Here is a 27,660-nt window from a genome sequence, read left to right as displayed (position 1 = left end):
CAGTCACCTTGCCAGCAACATCTTTGGCAATATTACGAAAAGCTGTTTTTGCGTGAGGTTTAATAATGTCCAGGCCTCTTCTTAAAAGCGGTACAGCTTTTCGAAAAAGGCCTCTGAAAATCCCACCAAGCCCTGCCCCATACATTTGGGGGACACCCTGATATCCAGGAAGGCCATTTCCAGCCTGGGCTCTGTAATAATTTCTGTAAAGGGCTGGGTCCCCATATGATTTTACGATCACCATTTTTTTTTTTTTAAAGATGCAGAGTTCTCCTGGGCCGGAAGTGAAGCTTCACAATCACCTTTCCAAAGCGAAATGGGACTTTTTTGTTCTGATCTGTCTTTATCTCAACAGTGATGGTGTCAACATGGTGCTTGCTTACAGGAATGTAGTGAGGCTTGTCATAACAAATATTGACACGCTCATTATTCTGTCCTTGCACAGGTACGCAGCGTAGCAAAGGCACATAGACGTCCCCAACTATCTGGTGCTCCACAATATCTGTGTAAACATATAAACTGGTGAAACCCCCAGTGATGTCTGCTGCGAAAGGCAGGATTTTGACATGATGGTTGGGAAACAGCCCTAATATGTAGGATAATTCTGCACCAACCATCAGTGTGTATGTGCCATCTGTTTCAAGCCAAACCTTTCTGGACACTTGGTCATACCGCAGAACCACTTCTGGGGGATCATTGTGTGTTTTTATAAGGCTATTCATGTGTGCAAGTAGTTCAGGGATACTTGAATAATAGCCCCGTTGTAGAAGGTAACGCCACCGCCTTTTCCCGTTTGCAATTTCAAACCACACATCAGAAGTTACAGTGTTCCAACTATGAGGGTACTGTATCTCGGCCAGGCCTACCTCCCACTCCCCAGGAAGCTCCAGAGGTCTTGCGACAGAGATAGTAAAACTTGAGATCGTGTTCTCTGGAAAAACATCTGCACAGGCATTACTTGGAAGTACAACATAAAAGCTACCATCCCCCATTGTTCCACCTCTTCACCAGCAGCTATTACACAGGTTTGCCAACTTCAGAAGCAAGAACCCAACTGTTGAATTTGCTTGGCCATCCTAGCCATTTCACTAGGTAATGCTTCTTTCTACCCTTCCCTTTTGTAGCTAGAATTTTCTCAATCCTGTATACCTGGTCCTCTGCAGTGTTAATCTTTTGTAATTCTTCAGGATAAAAGCTGCCAACCACAGTTTCACCATCATAATCTTTCAGAAGAAACACAGGCCTTTCTGCTTTTCTGATGACATGGTCCACAATGAATACCTCTGTAGTAAAATTCTGTTCATAGCCCTTAGCAAATATTCCCTTGCTTTTAGAAATCCTAACGTGGTCTCCTTTTCTGAGCACTGGCACTTCCTGTTTTCTTTTGACAGGGGTCCCATAAACTGTTTTCCACACTGCTAGGTCATTGGAATCATTGACATCAACAGGCCTTGCTTTGATAGTACGGTGAAAACTATGATTATAACTTTTTATAAACAATGGGAGGGCATCAATATAGGTGAAGGTGTTATTGGCTGTGAAGTACCTCCACATTTTTGTTTTTAAAGTTCTGTTAAACCGCTCCACAACTGCAGCTTTAACTTCATTATTGGTGACAAAGTGATATACCCCATGTTGTTTTAAAAGGCTACTTACAGGCTTGTTTAAGAACTCGGAGCCACGATCTGTCTGTAACTTAACAGGTTTTCTGTTATTTTCTGAGAAAATAGTATTAAAGGCTCCTGACACTTCTCTACCTGACTTATCCTTCAGAGCCACAGCCCAGGCATATTTTGAAAGGATATCTATCACGGTTAAAATGTACTTGTAACCCCGATTATACTTAGAAAATTGTTGCATGTCAACTAAATCAGCCTGCCATTGAGAATCCACTTTAGATACAACAGTCTTGTTTCTTTTAAAACGGACCCTGGCTGGCCTATGTAGTGTATAACTGTCCTGTTTGGAAAGCCATCCAACAACCTCCCCCTTCCGGATGGTTTTGTTCTGCTTTTTGGCCTCTAGAAAGAGGGGATGAACACCGCCAAAGCTTCCAACTTCTTCAGGGTCGTAGTATATTTTCTTTAGGATTTTTTCATGTTCTGACATTTTGTCAGCTGCTGTAAATATGAACACGCAGGTATAGATCAAACCATTTTTATTGCAAATTACACAGAGCATATCTAATCTTCAGGCTTGAAGGAAACACATGAAACACAGGATATGTTTACATTCTGAGAGTTTCCGAACTGAAGATTCTTCACGTCACTTTCATGCACACCAGCCTCCTGTTGGCAAAAACATTTAAAACATCTTTTAGTAAAAAACCTCTGCATGCAATGCACCCCCCACCTCTCTCTTTCTTTAAAAAAAAAAAACAGCCACTCAATACAAAAAACTCTTACCGGTAAGCTGTCATAACCTGCATCTGTCTTTTCAGAGTTGTCCCCCAAGGCAGCCTCCATCAGGTCATCAAGGAGTGATTGGTTAGCCGATCCAGCTGTGTCAGGCTCTCCCCCCGAGCTCTCAATCTTCTGTGGGGCTGCTTTACTAAACACACTGCCATCTAGCTCTTCTGGATCAGAAATCAGAGGTCTTTCCCTCTTCGGGAAAAGTGCTTTCAGATCACAACCGCAATCACACTCTAGGTCAGATCCATTATCAAGGCCATCTATACTCCCGTCCGGCGAGCTCATGGTTTTAGCCCCAGCCTCTTGGCCTGCTGAAAAAACAAACACGGGGGAATCCTTCACGGTGGTCTTTTTCTTACCAGCACGGGTTTTCAGGTCTGCAGGAGTTAGCGAGAGAGGCTTCGTAAATTCTGCCCAGCCTTCCTTAAGCAAGGGTACCGGGGGTTTGGAAAAACCCATAGGTCCTGGCAGTAGCGGGGGGAAAGAGGTGAATCTAGGGGCGGCCTTCCTTGCAGGTTGCTTTTTTCTTGCTGCAGATGTCCTGGAAAAACCGCCAGAGCTTGGAATAGCGGTGGTTGACTCCACGCTGTCTTCCCTGAACATGTCTGGGCTTGCCCAAAGGCTTCCTGTAGCGTTGCTAAAACCGCCTTCTGATTGGCCCTTTTGAATCATCATGGTCACATGAGTCCCTTCAGACGCTCCACCTACAGGCGGGGTTTCATGCTGGGGTGGGGCCACAAGCGGGGGGCGTGGCCGGATATCCGGGGAGGGCAGGACTTCCGGCAGAAGGCCGGATATCCGGGGAGGGCGGGACTTCCGGCAGGAGGCCGGATATCCGGTTAAGGCGGGACTTCCTGTTAAGGCGGGACTTCCGGGGCGGGGCACCTGTCAGTGGGCGGGGCTTATGAGTTTGACGAGAGGTGCCACCCTTTACTACTGATATGTCATGTGTTTCCATACCAAGCATGTAAAATCCTCAACTGTTTTGTCCTTGCATGCAAAGGGTGAATAATTATGTGACTTCCTCCTGACAATATTCCTCTGTAGTAGTCTCCTCATATTTAACTGTTTCAAAATTATTGCAAATGAATTATTCTGCAGGGGGGGAAAAACACTTTTGGGTGCAAAAACCTGTTATCTATGCAAAAGAACAAAACCCAAACCCAGGTTTCCTACACCAGATACAGTGTTTTCTGTGCAGGAAATCCTCTGTGACAATCCTCTGTGTCTTTCTCTACAACACTTTGAGGTGTTCAAATACCTGAACAGAATTGTGTAAAATTCTTGTTGATCTATTATTCTTCCTGACAATGAAATTGGTTTTTCAATTTCGGAGCAAATAATTGCAAATATTCTTCCCATCCCTACTCCTGGTGACTGAGCTTCATGTTGTCAGTTTGGGAATGCCTTGCGGTTTTGATGCATGTGTGTGTTTGAACAACTGTATGAATCTATTTTCCGTCCCCCAAAGCATTTATATCCTGGATCTAGGGGGTTGGTGACCTTGTAAAGTTATCAAGACAGAGTACAGTGGCAGTGTAGTGTAATGGTTGGAGTGCTGGACTGGGACTCGGAAGACTGAGACAGGTTCTAGTCCCTTCTGAGCCATGAAACTGACTGGGTGGCCATGCACCAGTTAATCTCTTTCTCTCTGACTTACCTTGCAGGTTATTGTGAGGATAAGGTGGGAAGTAAGTGAGCCATGTAAGAGAGGTGGAATTTAAATTTAATAAATGTAACTAAGAAATAAACAGTGAAAGACATTTTCCTAACAGATGTAAATTCTTGAGTGGCATTTTCACCCCCGTGTGATTTTTCTTTGCAAGTCCTGAAGATGCTGCAGCTGTAATGGAAGTTATGAGGGCCTTTAAAGAACATGGAGTCCTCTAGCACTGGCTATTTCCTGTGTTCTTCTGATAGCTCAGAGGGAGAGAAAGAAACTACAGCTATTTATGCCTCCTTTTTTTCTTTTTTGGACCAACTCAAATATAGCAACAAGAAAATGCCACATAACTCATGAAGTAAAGGCCATCCTGTGCCAAGGGTAATATTTGCACTGGGGAAACATGATCCACATTGTATGAAGCGGTAGCCTCCGCACGGCCTCCAAGGTTTCTCTTGGCTGGATGTTTATGCCAAACGGTCTTTGCTCTTCATTCATTTAATGGCTGAGAGGCAGCAGAGTGTTTTTACACCAAGTGACTGGAATACCTCAGCTTTTACTATTTTGAACCATGCTCAATGCTGTCTTCATGGCTGCACTGGCGGAGTGAACACAGGGCTCCAAAGGACTAGAAACAGTGGGGCTGATGTACTCAACCTGGGCAAACAAATGCCCCTTGTGTTCTGTGGTTTCCCGGCTTGGTTTTCCAGTGGTTTTGAGCACCACTGGCGACTCTGTTCCAAACCCTTGCTGAAGCATTTTGTTTCCCTAGGGCAGTGCCAGGACCAGAGTGGGGGTGGAGTGGGGAGATGTGGCCAGCTATGGTCTTTGCAATTTAAATGATGCAATAGCCCTTGATGAGAAATTGAGGGGTGTCTTAAGAATGTAGCCATGGATGAGGCAAAGGGAAGGAAAGATGCTTGGCATGTGTTTTGGTTGTGTGTGTGGGAGGAGGTTTCTGTAGGATGAGGCATGAAATGACCAAAGAGAAAACTAGAGGAAACTAATCTAGTGTAGGAAATACAACATTTTTGATATGAATTGTGGGAATCCTGGCTTCCATTATATGCCTGCCCCACGAAATGGCCCCGAGGGAAAGTCTGTCTCATTCTTTCCTCCACAACTGTAAAATGGGAACAGTGGTCTTCCTCATAGTGTGAACAGAAACTGGCGCATCTAGTTTACTTCAAGATGTAGATGTAGCTGTAGATGCAGCTATAAATATACAGTGGGTCCTTGACATCCACTGGGGTTTAGTTCCAGGATCTTCCATGGATACCAAAATCTATGGATGCTCAACTCCCATTGAATACAATGATGTAGTAAAATGGGTCCCTTCAATAAAATGGCAAAATCAAGGTTTGCTTTTTGGAAGATATATCTCTATCTATCTATCTATCTATCTATCTATCTATCTATCTAATTGGTGTGAATGGTTGAATCTGTGGATAAGGAATCTGCGGATATGGAGGGCCAACTGTAGAGAGTGTAATACTACATCTTGTACTACATCTCCCATTAGCTATACTGTCTGGGACTGATGGGAATTGGAATCAATTGGCAACCTAGAGAGGAACAGGTTTCCCTTGTCTGCTGTAAAGTGAGCCTGAGTGCCCAGGCAACTCTGAAGGTGCACCTACACCTTGTGAGAGAAAAGAGAAAACTTAGGTGCAGCACAGACTGCCCGAAAACGGTGGTCTGCAGGCGCCTGTTTTTACTCCAGAGGGACGCCGCAGCCACTAGACCAATGGCTCACTCGTGACGTAACAGATGCACCACAACATGCAGATGCTACATGTCCGTTATGTGAAAATGGCAGCGGCTGTGTGGACAGGACACCGCCATCAGGCCGCCGCCATTACATACTAGGGGTCTGGTCCGGAACCCGAATATCACAGTGGCCACGCCCCTTTTGGCCCATCTGTCTCAGATCCTAGAAAACTATTTTTAAAAGTAGTTCCTGTTATAGTTCCAAGGACCCTCCAAGTGGTTAGTTACCATTATAGTTATATTTTTGAACAAAGCAACTTTTTACTTTCCCATTTCTGAGGCAATTGAAATGTTACCTTATCATTCCTTTTTCAAAAGTGCCTGTGGATACATGACCCAAAACACACTCTCTTCCATTCCTCCTTTTCAATAGAGCATTAGGCAGCATTTGAACCATATATTATTCCTCATCTGCCATTTGGTGAAGCCAGACAGATGTAGTTACTGAAGTAACTCAAAAGTTACCATTACACTGCAAAAAGAGTAATGCCACCTCTTGTGACTTTACAATCGTCATGTAATGTAATTATACCTTCATTTCCAGGGAAATGAATTATTTACAAGTAACGAGTTATTTATAACTAATTACTCCAAAATTCATAGGACAGATGAAGGATCCACTGGGTGCCACAAAATGTCTTGCAAGAGGGAGAGATGGAGTTCATTTACATTTACAAGTGTGGAGGAAACAACTCAGACAAACCTGACTCTAGGAAAGCCGGATGAAGGAGATGGTGTTAAGAGACCATTAAACCAAGAATTAGAGTTTAAATTATAAGTAATACATGTGCGAGAAAGGGTTGGCTCTGTTCCCAATACTGTATTGAAGCTTACTTTTCTTTCTTTTTAAAAAGTATTTCGGAAAACAACTCGCCACTATTGAACTTTGGACTGTATTTTTTCTTGATGTTTGAAAGGCCATGGATTTTGGAAGTTAGGCATTGTGATTTCACTCTAAGGTCGTCAAATAAAATAAGAACTGTTTTCTACAATAGTACCATGTTTTCTCTCACACAAAAAAACCAAGCACTACGCTGCTGCATATGATATTTTGATACAACAGAATGGTAATGATAACCAATGTTTGGAATCTCTAAATGTATGTGTAACTTGCCATTTTCCCTTTACTCACTTCCTTAGCAGAGATCTTATTTTTTTTTACATCCCAAGACTTCCAACTGTTAAACATTGGGCAATGTTTACGTTTTTAACAACACTGAATTTATGCTAAGAGGCTGGCTTTTGGCCATCATGAATGGTTGCCAAGTGATCTAAACTCTTTCTTTCAAGCCCAGGAACAGAAGTATTAGCATGATATACAAACAGGCACACATTCAAATTCAAAGTACCCACGCTTAGCTTTAAAGATCTAAATCAAGAATGGTTTTACTAATATTGTGGAAATGCAAATCGCTTCATCGCTCATTATTCACTATGATGTTTAGGGCTGATGGGAGTTGCAGTATGAAGCGCCAACTCATCCTTCTTTGTGTTTTTGATTTCCAGTACTTGCTGGATTCAATGCCCAGCCTAAGAATGAAACCCACTGGAGGACCATGGACAGGTCACATGCTCTCAGCCTCAGGAGAAGGCAATGGAAGATCTCCTCTGAACAAATCTTTCCAAGAAAACCCCAAGATAGGATCACCTTAGGGTCACCATAAATCAGAAACAATTTGAAGGCACACAATGACAGCAAACATTAAGCATTGCTTCTTCCCAAGCAACCTACCTGCACACGAAAGTTTATCATACACCTTCCAACATTTTGCATGTGAAAATCAGGGCGTATGTGAACAAGCAACATCACAGTGTGGCCAAGATGGCAAAGGTTATTAATAAGGAAGGACAACATGCTAGGGGAGGCTGCAGCAGTTTACCTTTGCCTGAGTCTACTGGAAAGGGCAAGATTCTACGCACTCCTCTCTTCTTCTGACTCCTGAGTTAATTAACTGTGTGTAAACTATCTTTGCACTTTCAGTTCAGTTTGCACCAAGTGAAGTAAGACGAGGACAAAGGAGGAAACTGGGAGAAGGAGAGAAAATCTGGGACATTTTAAAAGCGCCCGAAAAAATGGGACAACAAAAATTAACCAAGACTGTCCCTGCCAAATTGGGACAGTTGGAAGGCATGCAATTAGCTGATGATTTACCCAAATATCATCTACATTACAGAAAGAGTATAATTCCCTAATGGTGACACCAAGGGTACAGAACACCCTGGAATATAATTTAAAAGTACACATGCATGTATAAATATCAAAGTTTTCTCTAACATAACATGAATAAGTTGCAGTATGTCCAGCCCCAAAAGGGTCACTCAGCATGCCCATGTCTTCAAAACCCACATGGATGTGATATGTCCTTCCATAGTTCTTTTAAACTTCATACTAAAACCCAACATGGATTCAGTGTCCCAATGACACCACAGCCACCAGACTCCGCTGACTCCTAACCTCGTTTCAAAGTGAACAAAATAATTTTTATCTTACTTTTATTTTATCTTTCAAACCATACATCTATTTCAAACTGTACATCTCACTCAGAGACAATATAAGATCTTTGTACAAAACATTTAGTGGCTTGATAACAGGGGCATATTTTCAGAACAGGGTTCAAATCCCAGATTTGGCCATGAAACCCACTGGGTGACCTTGGGCTAGTCACATACTCTCAGCCTCAGAGAAAGGCAATGGCAAGCCCCCTCTCATCAAATATTGCCAAGAAACCCCCATGACAGGGTTGCCATAAGATGAAAACGGCTTGAAGGCACACAACAAGAACAACAACAACAACTTCTGGTATTCTTCTTAATTCCTATCAATAACATTTATGTGCATGTGTTAGGAATTTATGGATGTAGCACATATTAGATGTGTTAGCAAAAATCTGTTTAGTATGTACACAGTCCTACCAAGAAACATGTTGTATTTATTTTGACTGCCTAGTCTTACCTAGACATCTAATTTTTAACTTCAGCTGTCATTTCTTTCATAATTACAACAAATTCTCCAGACTCTAGCAAACTGAAACCCATCTAAAGCTATTCCTGCAGAATAAAACCTGGTTACATTTTCCCTACATTCACACTAAAATAGGCCACACTGGGAAAAAGTCACAAAGCTCACCTGGCCCTGCTTCACCACTGAAATGTAAAATCCTACCTTTGATCCCATTCCTCACCTGTCCACTTTGACTGTTTCAGCAAATGGGTTAACTGACATTCAGAACATTCAGAAAGTAAATATAATCCAGGTAGAATCTGAGTTGAATCTTTGTTTTTCACATGCATTTCAAATACATCCAATTAAGTTGGGGGGGGGGGGCTGCCAAAATACCCATTTAACCCATGATAATTGATGTCAGTTCCCCCCGAGTTTTTCTAAAAGATTCACATTCTCAGCTGTGTGAATAACCAATGCGACTAGACCCAGGATAATCCAGAATAAAATTCTGCATACCTTGAAAGTGCTTTGACTACATCAACTCCATCTTTATTCAAGTGCTGGCACAAGTAAGCAACCGAACCCACAGAGATGTGCATAGTTGAGGTTCCATAGTGTGAACAACAAACCCAGAACGAGGGAGATTATTTGCATAGTTGTGCTAAAAACAATATGTGAATGACCCCTAAGTCTCATCTTTTGGTAGCTGCAATGTAGAACAGTCAAAGGGAACACAGTGATCTGAAACCAGCACTGTCAACAACGAAATGGATTGCGTATTCAGAATCTCCTTTGCCTAGAATTTGCTAGGACCTCATGGAGCAGCCACCATCTTTCCGGTATTTATTTGTTCTACCAAATATCACAGCTGCTCCTCTCTTTAAAAGAAAGGCCCCTTTTAGCAAGAAGTGGCTCACAGTTGGACACAGGACTTATACGCCTTGAATGGTTAGTGCCTTTTAAAGAAGCGGTGTTTATTTTCCTTCCAGGAAAGAGCTGCCCCCACCTCCTCCTCAGAGATGTCCATCTGGATAAGGTGCTCAGTAAGGAAAAGAATAAACCAGGCATCTCCTTCAGCACTTGTGCATTCGGCAATAGCTACACATTGTGCAAAAGCCGGGCATTTCAATAATGACTTTGAAAATGGTGGTAGGGAGAGATGTGCTGAAGCATTCCTGCTGGGAAGGAGCCATTTTGACATTGACAATAATGCAACTTCTTGGAGATCCGAGGTGGAAACCAGACCTCCAGATACTTATATTATTACAGTATATAAACCAATTAATAAATCAATAAAATCATCATCCTCAGCAGCTTAATAAACGATGATAATGTTGTTGGAAAATAAATATTTGGCAGCTGGGTATTTTAACCTGGTGCGTTATGCTTTCATCCTTTTTGCTATGTTTTAATATATAGTATATTTTTCAACTGTTTAAATTAAAACAATTTTTAATATAAATGTTCTGCTTAGTTTTTTAAAAAATAAAATTGTATCAAATAGGTTTCAGCTAGACTTTAATTTGTTATATTGGATCCCATACTGGCAGAAAGGTGGGGAAAATAAAATAAAATAATATTTACATCCCACCCTCCTTTTCCTCTTTTTTTAATATTTGTATCCCACCTGTCTCCCCAACTCCATGCATCTTAGTAAAGTTAAAATAGATATAAATTAAGAAATTATATCGTACAAAATTATATTAAAAATATAATTAAACTATCGATAAAATAAACAGCATTTAAAAGCATACCCGAGAGCCAGCATGGCATAATGGTTTGAGCAATGGGCTAGGACTTGGGGGAGCAGGGTTCAAATCCCCACTGAGCCATGAAACGCACTGGGTGACCATGCGCAAGTCACACTCTCTCAGCCTTTCAGGATGGCAATGGCAAATCCCCTCTAAAGAAACATGCCAAGAAATTCCCAATAATAGGTTGCCTTCGGGTTGAAATAAGTCAGAAACGACTTGAAGGCACACAATGGCAACAACAAAAAGCACAACCATTAACAAGAAGAACAAATACAAACAACGCAGCACATGGTAGGTCCTTTCCTCCTGAACTGTCAGACCTTCAAGGCCTGCTGAAACAAAAAGGTTACCTACCTATGAAAGGCTAGCAAGGAGGATGCCAATCTAACGTCTCTGGGAAGGGAGTTCCAGAGCCTGGGGGCAGCCACCAAGAAGGTCCTCTTCTGTGTTTCCACCAGATGTACTTGTGAAGGTGGTGGGACAGAGAGGTGGTCCTCCTCATTAAACTTCAAAACACAGGCCAGCTCATATGGGAGAACACAGTCTTTCAGATAACCAAGACCTGAGCCATATTGACCTTTATAGGTCATCATCATCATCAGTGTGAATTGTGCCTAGAAACAGGCAGCCAGCCAGGGAAGCTGTTGCAACAAAGGAGTTGAGTGCTTCTTGTAGACTGCTTAACAAGCTTTTAAATTGCCTCTAGTTTAGTACGTTCTTGCCAGATGTACCTGCGAGGGTGGGGGGCTGAGAGAAGGGTTTCCCCCCAGATCTCACAATGCAAGCAGGCTCAGATGGAAGCTGTTGGACTGCTGGTGTTGATGGATTGCAACGCCCAGCATTGTTCACTTTTGGCTATGCAAGCGAGGGCTGGTAGGAATTCCCACACAGCTAGAAGCTGTATACTATACTGGAGCCTGTATACTATACAGGTTCCACTCAAACATAAGTTACTTAACTTTATTGGGGGTTATTTTTAAGTAAACAGATTCAGGATTAAGTCCCTCTGTTTAATAATAATAATAATAATAATAATAATAATAATAGATTGTATTTATATCCTGCCTTTCCAGAAGGATCAAGGCGGGTTACAACAGAATACATAAATAAATACATAACACATACATAACTAAAATTACACATCCCCTTATCCCTTACTTTAAAACTGAAATACCAACACTATAAATAGTCCCTCTGGCTGTAGCAACTAGAAAGCCAGTGTAGTACACTGTTTTGGGTGTTGGACCATGACACTGGGAGACCAGTGGTCAGATCGCCACTAGGCCATGGAAACCCACTGGAAGACCTTGGACAAGTCACACAGTCTCAGCTTCAAAGGAAGGCAGTGGCAAACCCACTCTGAACAAATTCTGTCAAGAAAACCCCATGATAGGGCTGCCATACTTCAGAAATGACTTGAATTTGTTGCATAGTCAGCAACAAAAATTTCAGGTTGTTTCTAAACCCTATCACAGGGCTTTCTGAGCAAGATTTATTCAGAGAGGGCTTGCTTTGAGACTGAGAGTGTGTGACTTGGCCAAGGCCACCCAGTGTGTTTGTATGGTCATGCAGGGATTTGAACCCTGGTCCCCAGGGTCCTACTCCAGCATCCAAACTCTACACCACACTGGCTCTCTGTGTCTATATGGGCCTGAACAGACAGGCCAAAATAAAGCTGCTTCGGGTCACTTTGGAGGTATGCTGTTTAAATGCTGCATGCGTCCTAAGAGACCAGAAGCTGTGCCAAAGCCATGCTCCAGTCCTAAGGACTGGAGTGCAGCTTTGGTGCAGCTTCTGTCCTCTTAAGATATGTGTGTCATTTAAACAGCATATCTCCAAAGTGACCCGAAGCAGCTTTATTTTGGCCTATCTGTTTGGACCCTAAAACAATTATACAAAATGCATCACAGCCCAAACAGCTTTGGGGTATTTGCTTGTGCATGTTGAAAAGATAATCTTAAGAAATATTTGGAGCAATCACTACATAAAAATCTTTTTCTCCGACTTGAAGAAAAAGAAGCTCTGTGAAGTAGATGGAATGTGTGTCAAAGTAGAATAGTGTAGTTATTTCCTAGAGTGGCAGCTTTAGGCAACTTATTTACGGACGCACGAAGAAACCAAACGGAAAAGGCGTTCCAAGAAAGTCATTGAGTTTCACTCCTAACACCACGTTATATGCCATTGCTGAGTGTTAAAAGCTGTGTCATGTAGTCATATCCTGCCCCCTTAAACATGACACGCCGCATGCTTGCGTTACCATTAGTCACATCCCGTATGGAAATATATAGGTTACATTTTTAACCCATATGAACATTTTATGGATTTCCTAAGTAGGACTTTTCAGGACTAGCGAGATGGCTGACGGCCAACTGGCCAGGAGGCACTGTTGCTTTTGGCACTTTGTGGAAAACAAGAGACAAAAGATGAGGTGGCAATCCATGTAGACTTATAACATAAAAGCCCAATTCATAGAACAGACTTAATAGCTAGATTATTATATGTTGATGACAAGTATTTTAATACATATGTGGCCGATCGGAAGATTGTGCCAAAGTCTTTATAGGGGTTGCCAACCTGTGGTCATTATATTCTGCATAAACTTTGGTGGTGGAAGCTCCTATCCCATTAGTGACAATCCATTAGCTAGGAAAATGTCAAAATGGCATACATCTTAGACCATTACTCTCACCTTCCCCATGTTCAGTAAGACGATTCAAAGTCTAGGAGTCTGCTCAACTTGTTGCAGCTGGCTAGGACTGACAATGTAACAAAAGACAGCCACATCTGCAAAAGTGTACCTGCTACATTCAATTTCCATCCCAAGTATTTCTCTTTCTGGGTGGAAGCAACAGAGAAACCAAACTGAGGTTTGGAAGCCTACACTCTCGGGATAATACAGCTTTGTGGGGCTGATTTATTTTTAAAAAGTTAAATGTATCAGTGACTCAATGTTTGCCCTTAAAGTTCAGTCACTAAATGAGATTTATACATCAAAAGAATCAGAATGTCACAAAACTCTTGATTCCATGGACTTCTCTGCAGTTAAATGCAGTCTAAGCAACAATTGTTTTGCCAAGGTTAATGCTTTCCAGGAAAGAATTAGGTAAAATTGGTATTTCGGGCTTGGCTAAATGTTGCAAACCACTTTGCGAAAACTATCTCCCTATGAAACATGACATAGATGTTGCAAACACACAATTGTCTTGCTGGTTTTGTTAAAATCAGAGTGAGTTCAGATTTTATTTATTTTAGGACTGAGACTCCATCACAAAATACATTTGAACCTAACAATCATCAAGTCACTATTGCTTACATTTCTTTGTGCTACTATTCTTGTACACAGGAGAATGGAAAGATGTCAAGATCAAATGTGTTTCTGATGCTGCTAAAAGTTGTTCTGTGTACAGCTTTACCATGGAAAAGGGGCATACAGATATGGTCATGAGTGTGATCATAAAATGTATGTGAAAAGATTCCACCTAGCCTGTTACTCTTTCTTTCTGAGGATTTAATATAGGTAGGGAGAAACACCTGGAATACACTTTAAGTATGCCATAACTTATTCTGGTTATGAGGAAGAATGGCGGGATCTACACAGCCAAAATGGGGCGTGGCGGTGGCAATTCTAGGGTTAGGGAGCGCACACCATTCACATGCTCCCTAACCCTAGGACACACTCTGTACGTCAAAATGGTGGTGCCATTTTGAAGTGACGGATGTGCCGCGTACAAACGGCGCAGGGCGGGCGTCACGTCATGGCACCCTTTCAGCAGTGCTTGAAAGGAGCTCCGTTTTGGAGCTCCTTCCACCGCGCGTATCACTGGTGTGGTCTTTAAATGGGCACGCCAGTAATACAGAAAGAAAGGGGCCTAGTAGCACCTTTCTCCCTTTCCCCGCCGCTGTTGGGGTGTCCTTGGGGCATGAAGCATGAAGCCCCAAGGACACCTCTTTCCAGGCCGCGGGGAAGCGGCGTTTTGCCGCTTCCCCAAGGCCTGGAAAAGCGGAGGATCAGGGCCTCTGGGGTTGCCGCTGTGGCCATTGAGGCCCCGATCCATTGGGGAAAGGGGCGGGTGCAGGCCGCCCCAAAGTGGCGGTCTGTACCCCACCAATGTTTCCAAAAAAATCACACAGAAAGGAGATAAAGACTGACATAAACAATACGGCAGAGATCCAAATGTTGACGCTTTCTTCATATGGCTTGTGGGTTCATCTGCTATACACAAATCTGTACATAGATAGGCACAACAGGTTTCCAAGAAGCACATGCAAAAAGCAAATTCATTCCAATCTTTGGGCGTTTTTATAGAGGAACCCCCCTGTTTCGTCTGGCTGCTTCCACACGATCCCTGTGCTTCAAAAAAAGTCAGAGTTAAAACTGGCCTCCATGGGTTTTCTCTTAATGGCAGGAAGGAGAAGAACCTTATTTTTTTTATTAAGTACAGCAAGAAATAATTTCTTTAAAACGATCATCCAATTATATAGTTGTGAGCAGGCCTCATAGTGTGCATGAAGACAAGGTGTTATTTAAAGAGATGTGTGCACAACCATGCTGTGTTTTAATGACTACGCTATGCAATCTCAGATCATAACATTTCAATGTTGAAAATACCAAAGGCAATTTGAGAGGTCCATGTATATTGTTGGAACTCCAAGCAGTTATGAATGTCAATATTCTATATTGTTGCAGCCTCTCTAGGGCCTTGTAAAACACTGTCAATTACCACCCCGAGAAATACTGTTTCCCCACTACTAGCAGAGTAAACAGTCTCCATTTAAACTGGCTTCACTGTGATTTCAGCAACTGCAGATGGTTTTCCCTTCCATTGTGGTCACTTCCAATTCACAGAGTCATTACATACGAGTCACAATGAACCACCCTCAGCTTCACTTTGGGTTTCTAAAGAATACAGTAAACACTGACATTACAAGCCTTCAGTACATTTCCCTGCCAATATATATATATTTATCTAGCAACCCAGTGCTACTTTTTTATGCTGAACTCTTGTTTCTCTGGACAAAGTGAATAGAAAGCAAATTATGGAGCCTAAAAGACTTTACTCGCTGTTATGAAAATGAAAGTGAACAGTCTGTTTCTTTTCCAGAAAAAATAAAAATTGCAGGAAGAGGGGAGAACGCATGTTGTGTTGTTGTTGTGTGGTCAAGCCAGCTTCAACTTATGATGACTCTATGGTCATTAACAGACTGTTTATTAACAGCCTTGTTCAGATCTTGCAAATTCAGAGCCACTCTGTAAAATAGTTTTTTTCCTATCCTACTATAGTTTCCCACTATTATCACATTTTCCAATGAGCCATGTCATCTCATGATATCTACAAAGTATGACAGTCCCAGTTTAGTAGCTTTAGCTTCTACATCAGGCAAACAGGAGGGGAAAAAAATGAAGTTGTCAGTCATAGGCCTGCATTTTCTGTTTCTAGTCTTAGTGAGAATTCAGCCTAAATTTACTTTTAGATCAAGGCAGGACATATTTATGTAAGTTAGGTGTATTTAGCTTTTCTGTGTTGAAGCAAAGTCTCACATAAAATCTTTAGCGGTCATATGAACTATTAACATTAAGACAGAATGCTAATGAGTAAATGAGTGAATCCTTAAATCCTAGAAAATGATATCTGATGAAATGGCACAAAATGAAGGTCCATTCTAATTGTTTAGAGAATACAAAACCCATAATCCACTACAATTTTAGAGTTGATGCCTTTCCCGATACAGCACTAAGGGGTGATATACTGTTTATGAGTAGACAGCTCCTTCCAACAGACCATCAAAAGGATAGAAAAGCAAAAAGAGCTGGTAGAAAAGCCAGTATTCTTTATTTCCAGAACCCATTGAGAACTATATTCTACTGACATAGTAGTCACAAGAAAATACAGTGATACCAAAATGTACTGTCTCTGTATGCTTGAGTCCCCAGTTAAAATGGGAAAGAATGGTGTCAAAGAGTTTGAAATTTAAATTATGATTTGAGAGAAAACTTTTATAAAATGATGCACAGATGTTATTTAACACCACATAAGTTATCGAAAATGTATGATAATTCAAATAAATGTTGGAAATGTAAATAGACATGGGCTTTTTTTTTCATATGTGGTGGATCTGTGATGAAGCACAGAAATACTGGACTCAAATATATTTAATGCTGGCAGATATTTGTAGTTAAATTATAATGGAAAACAGAGGGTTTTTTGGGCTGGAATGTTGAACGATAAGATCAGGAAGAATTATGGGTTTTATAATATACGATGACAGCAGCAAGAACAGCATATGCTCCAAGGTAGAAGGACTATTCCAACACAAGAAGACTGGCTGATGAAAACGACTGAACAGGCTGAAATAGTCAAAGTGACAATGTTGATCAGAGAGAAAATCTTTGAATAATTTTTAAAAGATTGGAAATTGTTTATTACTTATTAGCAATCACAATAGGTTTTTTTGTGGGTTTTTCGAGCTATGAGGCCTTGTTCTAGAAGAGTTTATTCCTGACGTTTCGCCAGCAGCTGCGGCTGGCATCTTCAGAGAAGGCTGGCATGGAAGAGAGTGGGGTATATATACTGTTGGTTGAGGGAAAGCCATTTCCATGTTAATCTGTGTACTGAATTATTCTATTGTTGAAAGGAATAAATCTTCTCTGAAGATGCCAGCCACAGCTGCTGGCAAAACATCAAGAAAAAACTCTTATAGAATATGGCCTCATAGCCTGAAAAACCCATAAAAAAACTATGGATGCCGGCCAAGAAAGCTTTCGACTTCACAATTACTATAGGGATAAAAATCAGTTTTAGGTTAAAATAAAGAGAGTTTATCTGTTGAATAAGCATAAATATATTATCATATAAAGAAAGTAAAAGTATAGTAATAGAGGAACTATATCCATCAGGTGAAGGGGAGTCAGCAATGTCAGTTTATTTTTGTTAAGTTTGGATTATTATTGTTTTCTGTGTATATTTTCTATCTGTCTGTCTATCTCAGTTGTATCACAATTAACGAAGTAGATGTGCTCCAAAGTATTAGTTCTTTAACAGGAAATTTCTTATCAAAGTAGAAATAACATGGAAATAGGGATAGGTTCCTAGGACACAAAGATGAAAGGAGAGTTTGACAAGTTTCTGCAAACTTTTTATTCAAAATTAACAACATGCCCATGTAAAATGAAACCAACAGGTGAGGCGAACCTGCTTTTGCAAATAAAAACATTTGGTACTTTCTAGGAAGCATATGAAGGCTTCATACAAAATGCACCCAGAGAGACTCTTTCACCAGCCTCCACTTTTCTTATGGTTTCTGTTTTGGTGGATAAAACTAGAAATCTATGTTGTTGTTGTTTTTAACATCCTGGGAACAGCTGGTGAGGCAGGCTAGTCTACTCTCTCCTTTTCTCTCTGTTTTGCTATTCATACATGCTCAATAAGCCATTCTGGAGTTTGTCAGGATAGGCTAAAGTAGAATCCCATTCTTTCCCAGTTGAAGGGTGGATGGGCAGGAATTTAAAGGCTTTGTCAAAAGGAGCTTCTTTGTCAGATTTTGTTAACTGAGATGTGCTTAAGGGCCCGAACAGACAGGCCAAAATAAAGCTGCTTCAGGTCACTTTGAAGATATGCTGTTTAAATGATGCATGCGCCCTAAGAGGCCAGAAGCTGCAACAAAGTCATGCTCCAGCCTAAGGACCGGAGCGCAGCTTTGGTGCAGCTTCTGGGCTCTTAAGATGCATATGTCATTTAAACAGCATACCTCCAAAGTGACCCGAAGCAGCTTTATTTTGGTCTCTGTTCAGGCCCTATATATGGTTTAATATATTTGTTGCCAATTGTTCATATTTAAAACCCCAAGAAAGCTACTGAAAATCTAAAATTATTCCGAAGATTTCCTCAGCATTCAATCTCAGTTCTTTTTTTCATATCCAACATCATTAAAGTAGAGGTATTGGCATACAATGTGTGTATTAACTTCATTGGGAAATACCAGTTGGAAATGGATTGTAAACAGCAATTGGAAATCCAACCTGTGTATTGACTAATTAATAGATTTGTGTTAATAAAACAGACCAACCATTTATGAGCAACTGGTATTTATATGTGCCTCGCCTACTGGTCGCTCCTTTGCAGCTTACATTCACATCTACAACCTCATTTGATATTGTGAGTTTGGCAATGAAATCACCAGATGCAAGACGCATGGTCAGCAAAGGCTGGGTATCATTGGGCCAATTATTTGATATTGATTTTTGAGAATTTATCACTACTGGCTTAGTTATTTGCTTTTTTTTTTTTAATGCTTACCAGTTGCAAACCTACCGAAAACATATAAAGGAAATAGACTGAAACGTTCCTCAGTCTGGGTTAATTCTGTGTGACCGCAGCATATCCAGCTATTTTACGGACTGCAATAATGCATGGTGCTAGAGCGTCATTAGATAGTTCATTACTAAATGTGCTTTACTGACATTCTATAAAAGCCAGTATTTTCAAGCTAGGTTCTCATATCATTCTAATAATTTATCATTACCAGCATACAGTGTACAAATACTTCTTCAGGAAAGTTACCATTGTCTACACTAGAATAAGATAATGATCAGAGACCTCATCCTCAAAATAGGATGTTGTAGAGTCAGGACCTCCCAAAATGAAGTCTTCACACAACAAATTATACAGAATGAGATCACTCTATTCACCACTGGGTCAAGGAATGAAGTCAGGATGACCCAATAAAAATTAGTTTCTCACTTCACAGTATGGATAATACTACTGCAATTAGAAAAAGACCAAAGTACAGAAATCTTTAAAGAAGCAACAAGTCATACCTGAATAAAGAGCATCTAGTATCTCCCATTTGCACTGATGTTTTATATAATCGGCTATTGTTGTTTTTGTTACTACCGATTATCACCCCCACCTCAAAAAAGATAAGACACGGTACTTCATGAAAAACAAAACAAAACCCATAGCTGGGCAATACCTTTATTAGGACTGCTTCAAATGCCACAAAAAGGTGTGCAGGCTGATTAGCATAAGTCACAAATATACTTTTTAAAAGTACCTCACCAAAGCCTCATGTACAAACTTTGCAGACACAGGAGGAGAGGGCTAGTCCACTTTGAGAATCAGAGCTGTTTTAAGAACAGGAAGAGGGGGAATAACCTGACAATTCTTACAGTGAATGGAAGCAAGGCTTTATAAGTGGTGACATGAAAAGAAGCAACACTGCTTACAACTCTGATTTAAAAAGAGGACATTACCTTTGCGTTTGACGCAGAAGTTTGCAAATCAGTGCTACAAAAATTTGCATCTTCTCAGACTAGAAAGAGCCGGTCCCTTCTGAGCCCAATCTGGACAAGATCAGTTTGTTTCTCAGCTGCGGTGAATACATTTCAAAAGAGCTTAGTGCTGAAAGTTTACACACACACTAATTCGGCTATGGTGGTAACAACTTGTAGCCTTCTCAGATTAGTGAAGATCGCATTCACATGCAGCTTTGAAGGACTGAAGATCAACAGATAAAATTGCTTGACATTAGAGGCTGACCTTTTTACATCAAGTAAAATGCACATGACTTAAAAGCCTTTTCCTTTCATCTGTGGTGATAAATTGAGTGGAGACAAATCAATTAGAGAAGACAAGTTGATTGTAAGATCAGTAATATGTTCAACGTTACTTTGCAAATATTTTTAAATAACATATACATCACCTCTTCACATAAATGGGGGGAAATTCACCTCAATTAATTTATCTTAATCTGTTCAGACAGTTCACAAATAACTCAAGCAATTGTTTTGTAGTCATTATACGTCTGCAAACAACAAAACAATAAGCCTGGATATGCTGGAAAAGATTGAAAGAAAAATTAAAACCCACCTAGAACAAAGCAAGTACATTACATCATGTATCATTGATCTTGGCTGTATAAATGTTTAAAAGGCCATGCAACTCTGCATGCATAACATATAAATTTAATTGCAAACATGTATATAGAGTCACTGAAAATTTGGATTTGAATGAACTGAAGAAAAAAGCTAAAATTAGGATCCTCTTCATCATCAATTTAATAGACTCTGCATTATTCATCCAGTAATAGCTTGTTTATTTCTACGACATTCTCTCAAAAATATATTTAAAGCAAAGAATAATATTGATTCTTCCAATAAACTTTGTTCTTATTTACATTCCAATATTCCATTATACACAAAGCAAAGATTTCATGACTGTACGTTATCTTTACAGAGTCATTCATAATACATAACAGCTTGAAGCTATATAACATATAAGCCAGGAAAAGTACTACCAACTGAATAATTAAGAAAAAAAGTGAGGCAGGCCATAACCCTGTCCTAGATTTTTTCATTGAAATGCACCATTCTTTGTTGAAATGAAAAGATAAGCCCATATCTGGGAGAAGACAGTACCTTTATGTTATCACTGGATTCACTTAAATCATTACATAATATAAAGCACATTCAATTATATTCCTCTGAAGCCTGTACTCCCCCCTCCCCCTCATGAAACAATTACATTTGCTATAACATACAACACAATTTTAACCACTTCTTGTTGCAATTTCTGGGCATTGTCATCTTTGAGGCTAATCAATTAACAAATAAAAATGTTTTGAAATGTTAAATTATCCATACATTATTGTCATTTCCACAACTGGGAACAAAGTTCCTATTCCACCGAGAGACAAGTTGTCACATACATTCAAACAAAGTGTAAGAATATAAAGCTACAGCAGCACTTGTTTCAGGTTACGGGTGCATGTGTTTGCAATAAGGAGTATAAAATGAGAGTAAAATTCTCAACATCTGTTAAAACACAAAAGATGTTCTTCTGCACAATGGCATTTGTGCTCCTTTGCTGACCAGAAGAGTAGCAGCTCAGCTAACTGGGCTCTCCAGCCGACAAACTCCTCCTTCAATTGCGACCGACTGCCCTGCTACAGCTCCTGGAGGAAGCCTGGAAATGTGAGTCTGCAAAGAGAAGGTGCAACAGCTGAGGAAAATGCTAGAGGTCCCAGAAAAGTACAACAGGCAACAAGAAGAAAAGCAGATGACGTATCTGCACCCACTTATCCGGGAATAAAACTGTGCTTTCCAAGTTGGCATCAAGAAGAATGGAGTTGTAAAATTTCCATTCATGTAACACAGTCCTTTACTTGCCATTATCAATGGAACTGAAAAAGAATATGTTCAAGACAGTATATAACTCTGATTATTGATACATTATTGCATGTATCTGTACCGTAATGGCTTAAAAATTGAGTTGTATTAGAAAAATGTCACACAGATAGTCACTTCAACAGGTTTATCAGTATGATTTGCAACAGCTGCTTACTGTGGTTATTTTGCTTTTGAGCCTATAACTGTAACTTGCAGTTTAAGCACTACTGACAGCATTTTTTCAGCACCCCTATTTTCACGCTGTGTTACAGCATACATGTTACACTTCTATCCCTCTTCTCCCACCCATGCAAGCATGTTTTGTATTGTAAAGCAGCAAACATTCAGCTTCAGGAAGTGAAGTGTCGACAAGAGGTAATTGCTTGCTATGTACTTTGCATCAGGTCAAAATTAGTAAAATGCAAGATTCAGAGCTAAATATTCCAATTTTTTATGAACATCTGGCTCATGAATACACCACGATCATAATGAAGACAGCTTCTTGTGAGATCTAAGTGCTACTAACATATTTCAAATGGTAGCAAACACTATCCAGTTGTATTGGAATTTAGAGCACATGGCAATGTTTCTGTTTAAGATATTTATACCCAGGGATCCCAGCAATGGAACCAATACTTTATTAATATATTATGCATTTATTGTAATCCCTTATATTGTAAAGGAAAAACAATACACATTACCACAGAATAGGACAAATAAACAAAAAATTCTCCAGTGCAATTGGTTTTCTCCACATGCTTTCTGGAACGTTCAAAGCACATAATACAAGACAGGCAGGAAACACAACGCTTGGTGATATTTAAAAAGCAGAAAGCCTGAGAATGGCTGACAATATTTCTTCCCTTGCCGCCTTTTCAAATATACAACAGAAACAGGCCATTCTGTTCCTGTTCTTCTGAATCTGAAATACTCAACTTTACAACTATATAGACTCTAACTACCAATGTGGGCATTAAAGTATAGAGCTACTATCAGACAACAGTGCGCCCGTGTCATACGCCGGCGAGCTTTATGCAGCTTTCAGCATATGTGAAGTATTATTCTTAACAAGAGATATATACTCAGCACCAGCTGTTTTGTGAATGGCTACTGTTAATACAGTCAGCCCTTCTTATCCACAGATTTTTTTATCCACGGAGTTAAGCATCCATGGCTTGCAAATATGCAGTGCCACTGTATTTAATGGGACATGAGCATCTACCAAATCCTGGCAGATAATAAGGACACACTCTAATTTGAAAGTCAGAACAGAACAGTTTATTCATGACAACCAAATACAGGTTTTAGCCATCTGCCCTATGTACAACAAGGTAAGCAAAGACTGAGATGGGACACTAAATGCCAACTAAAGATTAAAAACATTCTACTAAGTAAAGAAATGCTGATGATTAGAACCAAATTTCTTGGCGTAGCTACTGAAGACCCTTTCCCTATTTACCATGACACTGTAAAATATTTAGGCAACATTTGTTCAACTGAATGGCCTATTAAGGCATGCTATCACCCTGAGGGATGGTTTGATTGGGAATGCAGGCTAACAAGACGGGATCTTTGCTGTCTGAGTCGGAGGTTAAAGTGTGGAACCAACAATTCTCTGTTGAGGGAACTGACAATAAAACGCCGTTTATATAAGAAATTGCTGAAACAAAAGCAAAATTCTTATTATAAACAATTGTGGGTGGAAACAGAACTGGCAGCAAATACAAATGATTCAACAAAATTTTGGAAATTGGTGGCAAGTAAATCAAAGGACTATAAATATGGATTAGATGCACATATTATGCCTAAATCATGGGAAATGCATTTCAACCAAGTTTTTAACTTTGATGTTGGCTCTAATAATAATTAATTAATAATTTGTTTTATTTATATACCGCTATTCCAAAGATCATAGCGGTGAAGAGCAAGTAAGCTAATTAGCAAGTAAGCTAATTTCCCCCCAACAGTCTGGGTACTCATTTTAGCGACCTCGGAAGGATGCAAGCCTGAGTCGAGCTTGGTTCTGAGTTAGGCACTCTAATTTAACTAGCTATCAGTACTCCCTACATTTCATTTCCATTTAACCTCACTATGTGTACATCTAGCATTTGAGGATAACCATTCATCTGATAAAGTGGACTGTAGTGCATATAAAACAGTAATTTCTTCATCTCTGAGGTAAGGAAAGCCCACTGTCAGAAGTTAGGGGCCTGCACTGGCACCCAGGGGCCAAGCACACACCCAAGAAAATCTCCCCCCAAATTATTTTTTCCAAAATGCTGTAAACTCCCTCAAAGATGACGGGGCAATTTTGCATGTTTGTGGTCCCCCAGACTATTTTAAGCCCTTTAAAACAGGAAATTACAGGAAAATCAATTTCTAACTCACTGTTAGAACACATGGCCCTAAAATATGAGGGAGATTAAACATGGCAAAATTGGGAGCCATTTTTTAAAACTCTTACAAAAATTGGAGTGCTAAGAGGCCTGCGGGGCATCAAAACACCCTTGGAGTAGCATGTGACCCATGGGATGCACTTTCCCCACTCCCTCTTTAAGGTATCATGAGATTTTTGTTGTTTTTGCACTGTATCAATCACAATGGCTATCTCTTTGTGCAGGGGTAGGCAACCTGCGGCCCGCGGGCCGGATGCGGCCCGGCAAGGCCTTGGGACCGGCCCCAGCCCGGTCCTGCCGCTGATTGCTGCCGGGGCCTTTGGCCTCTCGCGCGCAGGGGTAAGTGGGGCAATTTGCTATAGACGCCTCAGAAACATGCATTTATATTAACATTTTTTTAAAAAATCAGCAAATTTTTTTGCGTGTCCTCCTTTTTTTAAAAAAAGTGTCCACCATTTGAAAATGTTGTCCTACATTTGTCCCGGTTTATTTATTTATTTAATTTTTTTTAAAAAAATATTTAATTATTTCTTTTTTGGCTTCGGCCCCCCAGTTGTCTGAGGGACAGCAACCCGGCCCCCGGCTCAAAAAGGTTGCCTACCCCTGTCTTTGTGTCTCAGGTCCAATGCAATTTTAGCCCCGAAACCCCTAAATGATTTCAGGCTACATTAACAGAAGAACCACCTACAGCTGTACTATCCTGACCAGCATGAAGATTATTATATTATTAACCTTTATTTATGAAGCGCTGTAAATTTACACAGCGCTGTGCAAGCAATCTTTTTAGTTAGACGGTTCCCTGCCCTCGGGCTTACAATCTAAAAAGACATGACACAGAAGGAGAAGGGAGTGGTGGAGGGAGAGGGTAAGAGGTCCAGCAGTTCCTCTCTACCTCCAAGGCCTGGACCAAGGCAGATGGACTGGAGGGAGGGCTTGGCTTCAAAATGGAAGGTTAATCTTCATCCAGGGAAAATACATACTCTCAAGTAGGATAATACATATAAGACGACCTGCTTTCTGCTCCATCGGCCCAAATGTTTAGGGTGGTAGTATAAGGGCTCAGAAGCAATGCCACATCTTTGAAATTATCTCCTCATGAAGACATACATGACCTTATTACCACTGATCTTCAGGAAAATTCAAAATTCATTTTTTTTTCTAGTCTGCATTTGGTTGAATTGTTCTGTACTTGAAAGACACATAGAGTTGCGGCACCGTTATTATTTTTAAAGTGCATTTTTGTGTGTTTCAGTCTTACAAGATGCCTTCTAAGAGCAGCGTGAAGTAAAACTCTTTTTTTTAAAAATAATTTTATTTCTTACCAAAAAAAGAAAAAGAAAAAAAGCCAGGAAACAATAACAAATACAAACAAAAACAAGCTAAAATATAGATCCTTAAAAACCAACTTCAAAAATTCAAGGTCATATGGGAAGTAAAACTCTTTAAAAGTCAATCTGGCATGTACCTGCTATACTCAGGATCTATGTGGGAAGGACTGTTCAAGTTGCCAAGACTGCTTGCAAAATCCAGAATTTTAATATAATTAAACCATTTGAGAGGAGTATAAGTTACAGTGCTGCAATGGCAAACCCATTATGCTGCTTAAAAACAGCCAAATTTAAGCATTGCTTATGTTTTAAAGTAGCCACACTGATTTTATGAAGACTGCACTTGAATGAATGCATAATGGAGTCCATCTAAGCCCTGAAATTAAAGGTGCTGATCAGCATCTTTAAAATGTAAGCCCAAGGCTTTTTAAATTTTTTAAAAATGATAGTATTAGTTGTAAAAAGTTTTTGGCTCATCTATTCTTGCATAAATGCAGTATTAAATGTTGCGGTCACACAGAAAAGTACGCTATAACAATAGGAGTTCTGCATGAAAAAGAATGCATGAACATTTCAATAGATCTGTTGCCACTTGCCAATAATGCAAACCCCACATATTTCCTTACATTTGTTTACTACATGAAGACAATGTGTTTGGAGAGAATATTTATAGCCAAACAACAAAGCATTCCTGGACAAACTAAGGCCAGTACATTGCTGAAAGCTGGCACAGTGTCATCAGAAGGAGGTTTGGGAACCTGGGGGGGGACGGACACATAAATTTCTGTCATTTTACTGACCAAGATGTGGTCCTATCTACATATTTCATAAAAAAAAATACACATAAATACCAGATAATAAGGATGGAAAACTCAAAAATGTATTGCATTTTAAGAGAGTCAAAGAATAAAGAGAGGAGAAATACATTCAACTATAAAGAACTTTAAATTCTATTTCTGAAAACATGTAACCTACAACAATGAACAGAATGACAATTATGCCAATGATAACTTTGCCCAACCAAGACTGCAAAACATCAACAGTATGTTGCAACAAGAACAACCAAGGAGTCTTATGGGCCTGAACAGACAGGCCAAAATAAAGCTGCTTCGCGTCACTATGGAGTAATGCTGTTTAAATGACACACACATCGTAAGAGCTCAGAGGCTGTGCCAAAGCTGCACCCCAGTCTTTAGGACTGGAGCGTGGCTTTGGTGAAGCTTCCGGCCTCTTAGAATGCATGCAGCATGTAAACAGCATACCTCCAAAATGATCCGAAGCAGCTTCATTTTGGCCTGTCTGTTTGGGCCCTTATGGTACCTTTAAAGTTTACTGGCTTTAAAAGTTACCTTTACGGTACCACAAAAAGAGATATGTTAGGACAGTACTGTATAAAAACTTTCAATCACTATAGTCTATTATTCTTTAATGTAATCCAAAGTGAGACATAAAATTGGTTTCTAATAAAAACTCCTGGGGATAGCTAACTGCCCGTTTTGCCTTTGAAAAGGTTTGTCATACACCTCCCAAAGGATGGAACACAACATTAACATAATGCCATAGCAAGTGGCAGAGTCATAATTCACCAAATACTGTATTACTGAAGCTCCATATGCAGAAGACACAGATAGTAATTATTAATTAATAATACTAATATATACAGATTAGTATTAATAAACACAGATTAGTAATTGTTAAGCAGCTCTTCAAGTCTTCCAGTTTCTATTGTAGTTGACATTGTAATTAACATTCTGGTGTGGTTGTTTTTTGTTGGTTGTTTTTTTGGGGGGGCATACACTTAATATTTTAAAAGTTTTAATTTTCCCTCTCCTAAAATATTTCAAGTGTCTTTCATCTTAGTATGCTAGGAAATACCAGACACACTATCTTAACAAAAACAACCCTCATACGCTGAATTTCTCCTTCTAAAGGTTACTGACACTGAACTGTCTTGATACTCATGGAGGAGAGTCAGCAAGCTCATTTCAAGTAAGGCTACTGTAGAAGGAGGGATTACATTGACAGAGAAAGTTTACAGCTGTTTCTTCAAACAGAAAATTGAGGCAGAAGATTGGGGCATGAATGTTTTGCTGTTAATGCAAACTAAAACAGACCCAATGAATTAAAAGAAATCAGTTAAGTGGGTTTCTAAATAGGTGTTTTTAGTATTGAACAAATGATTAACATAAATAACAAAAATGAACACCAAAATAAAATATATTATATTCAG

At 40.0% G+C, this 27,660-nt stretch overlaps 1 protein-coding gene across 4 annotated transcripts in view; it reads right to left on the bottom strand.

The window, feature by feature from the left end:
- Window positions 1-18,253: 18,253 nt before the first annotated feature.
- Window positions 18,254-27,660, bottom strand: part of LOC149313521 (threonine aspartase 1) — an 84,619-nt gene continuing 75,212 nt past the window's right edge. For 3 of the 4 annotated variants that reach the window (XM_089519247.1, XM_089519251.1, XM_089519250.1), the window contains one exon: window positions 18,255-21,517. In XM_089519247.1, coding sequence (XP_089375373.1) covers window positions 21,425-21,517 — 93 coding nt within the window. In that variant the 3' untranslated portion in view covers window positions 18,255-21,424. Of the gene's footprint in view, window positions 21,518-27,660 lie in introns of all 4 variants that reach the window. The other variant, XM_089519248.1, reaches the window with a different exon arrangement.

This window comes from Sceloporus occidentalis, unplaced genomic scaffold, assembly GCF_023333645.1.
Source record: "Sceloporus occidentalis isolate IW3139 unplaced genomic scaffold, rSceOcc1.0.p SCAF_4, whole genome shotgun sequence".
NCBI lineage: Eukaryota > Metazoa > Chordata > Lepidosauria > Squamata > Phrynosomatidae > Sceloporus > Sceloporus occidentalis.
The sequence above is the reverse complement of the archived record's forward strand: the minus strand, read 5'-3'. Positions and strand labels throughout refer to the sequence as shown.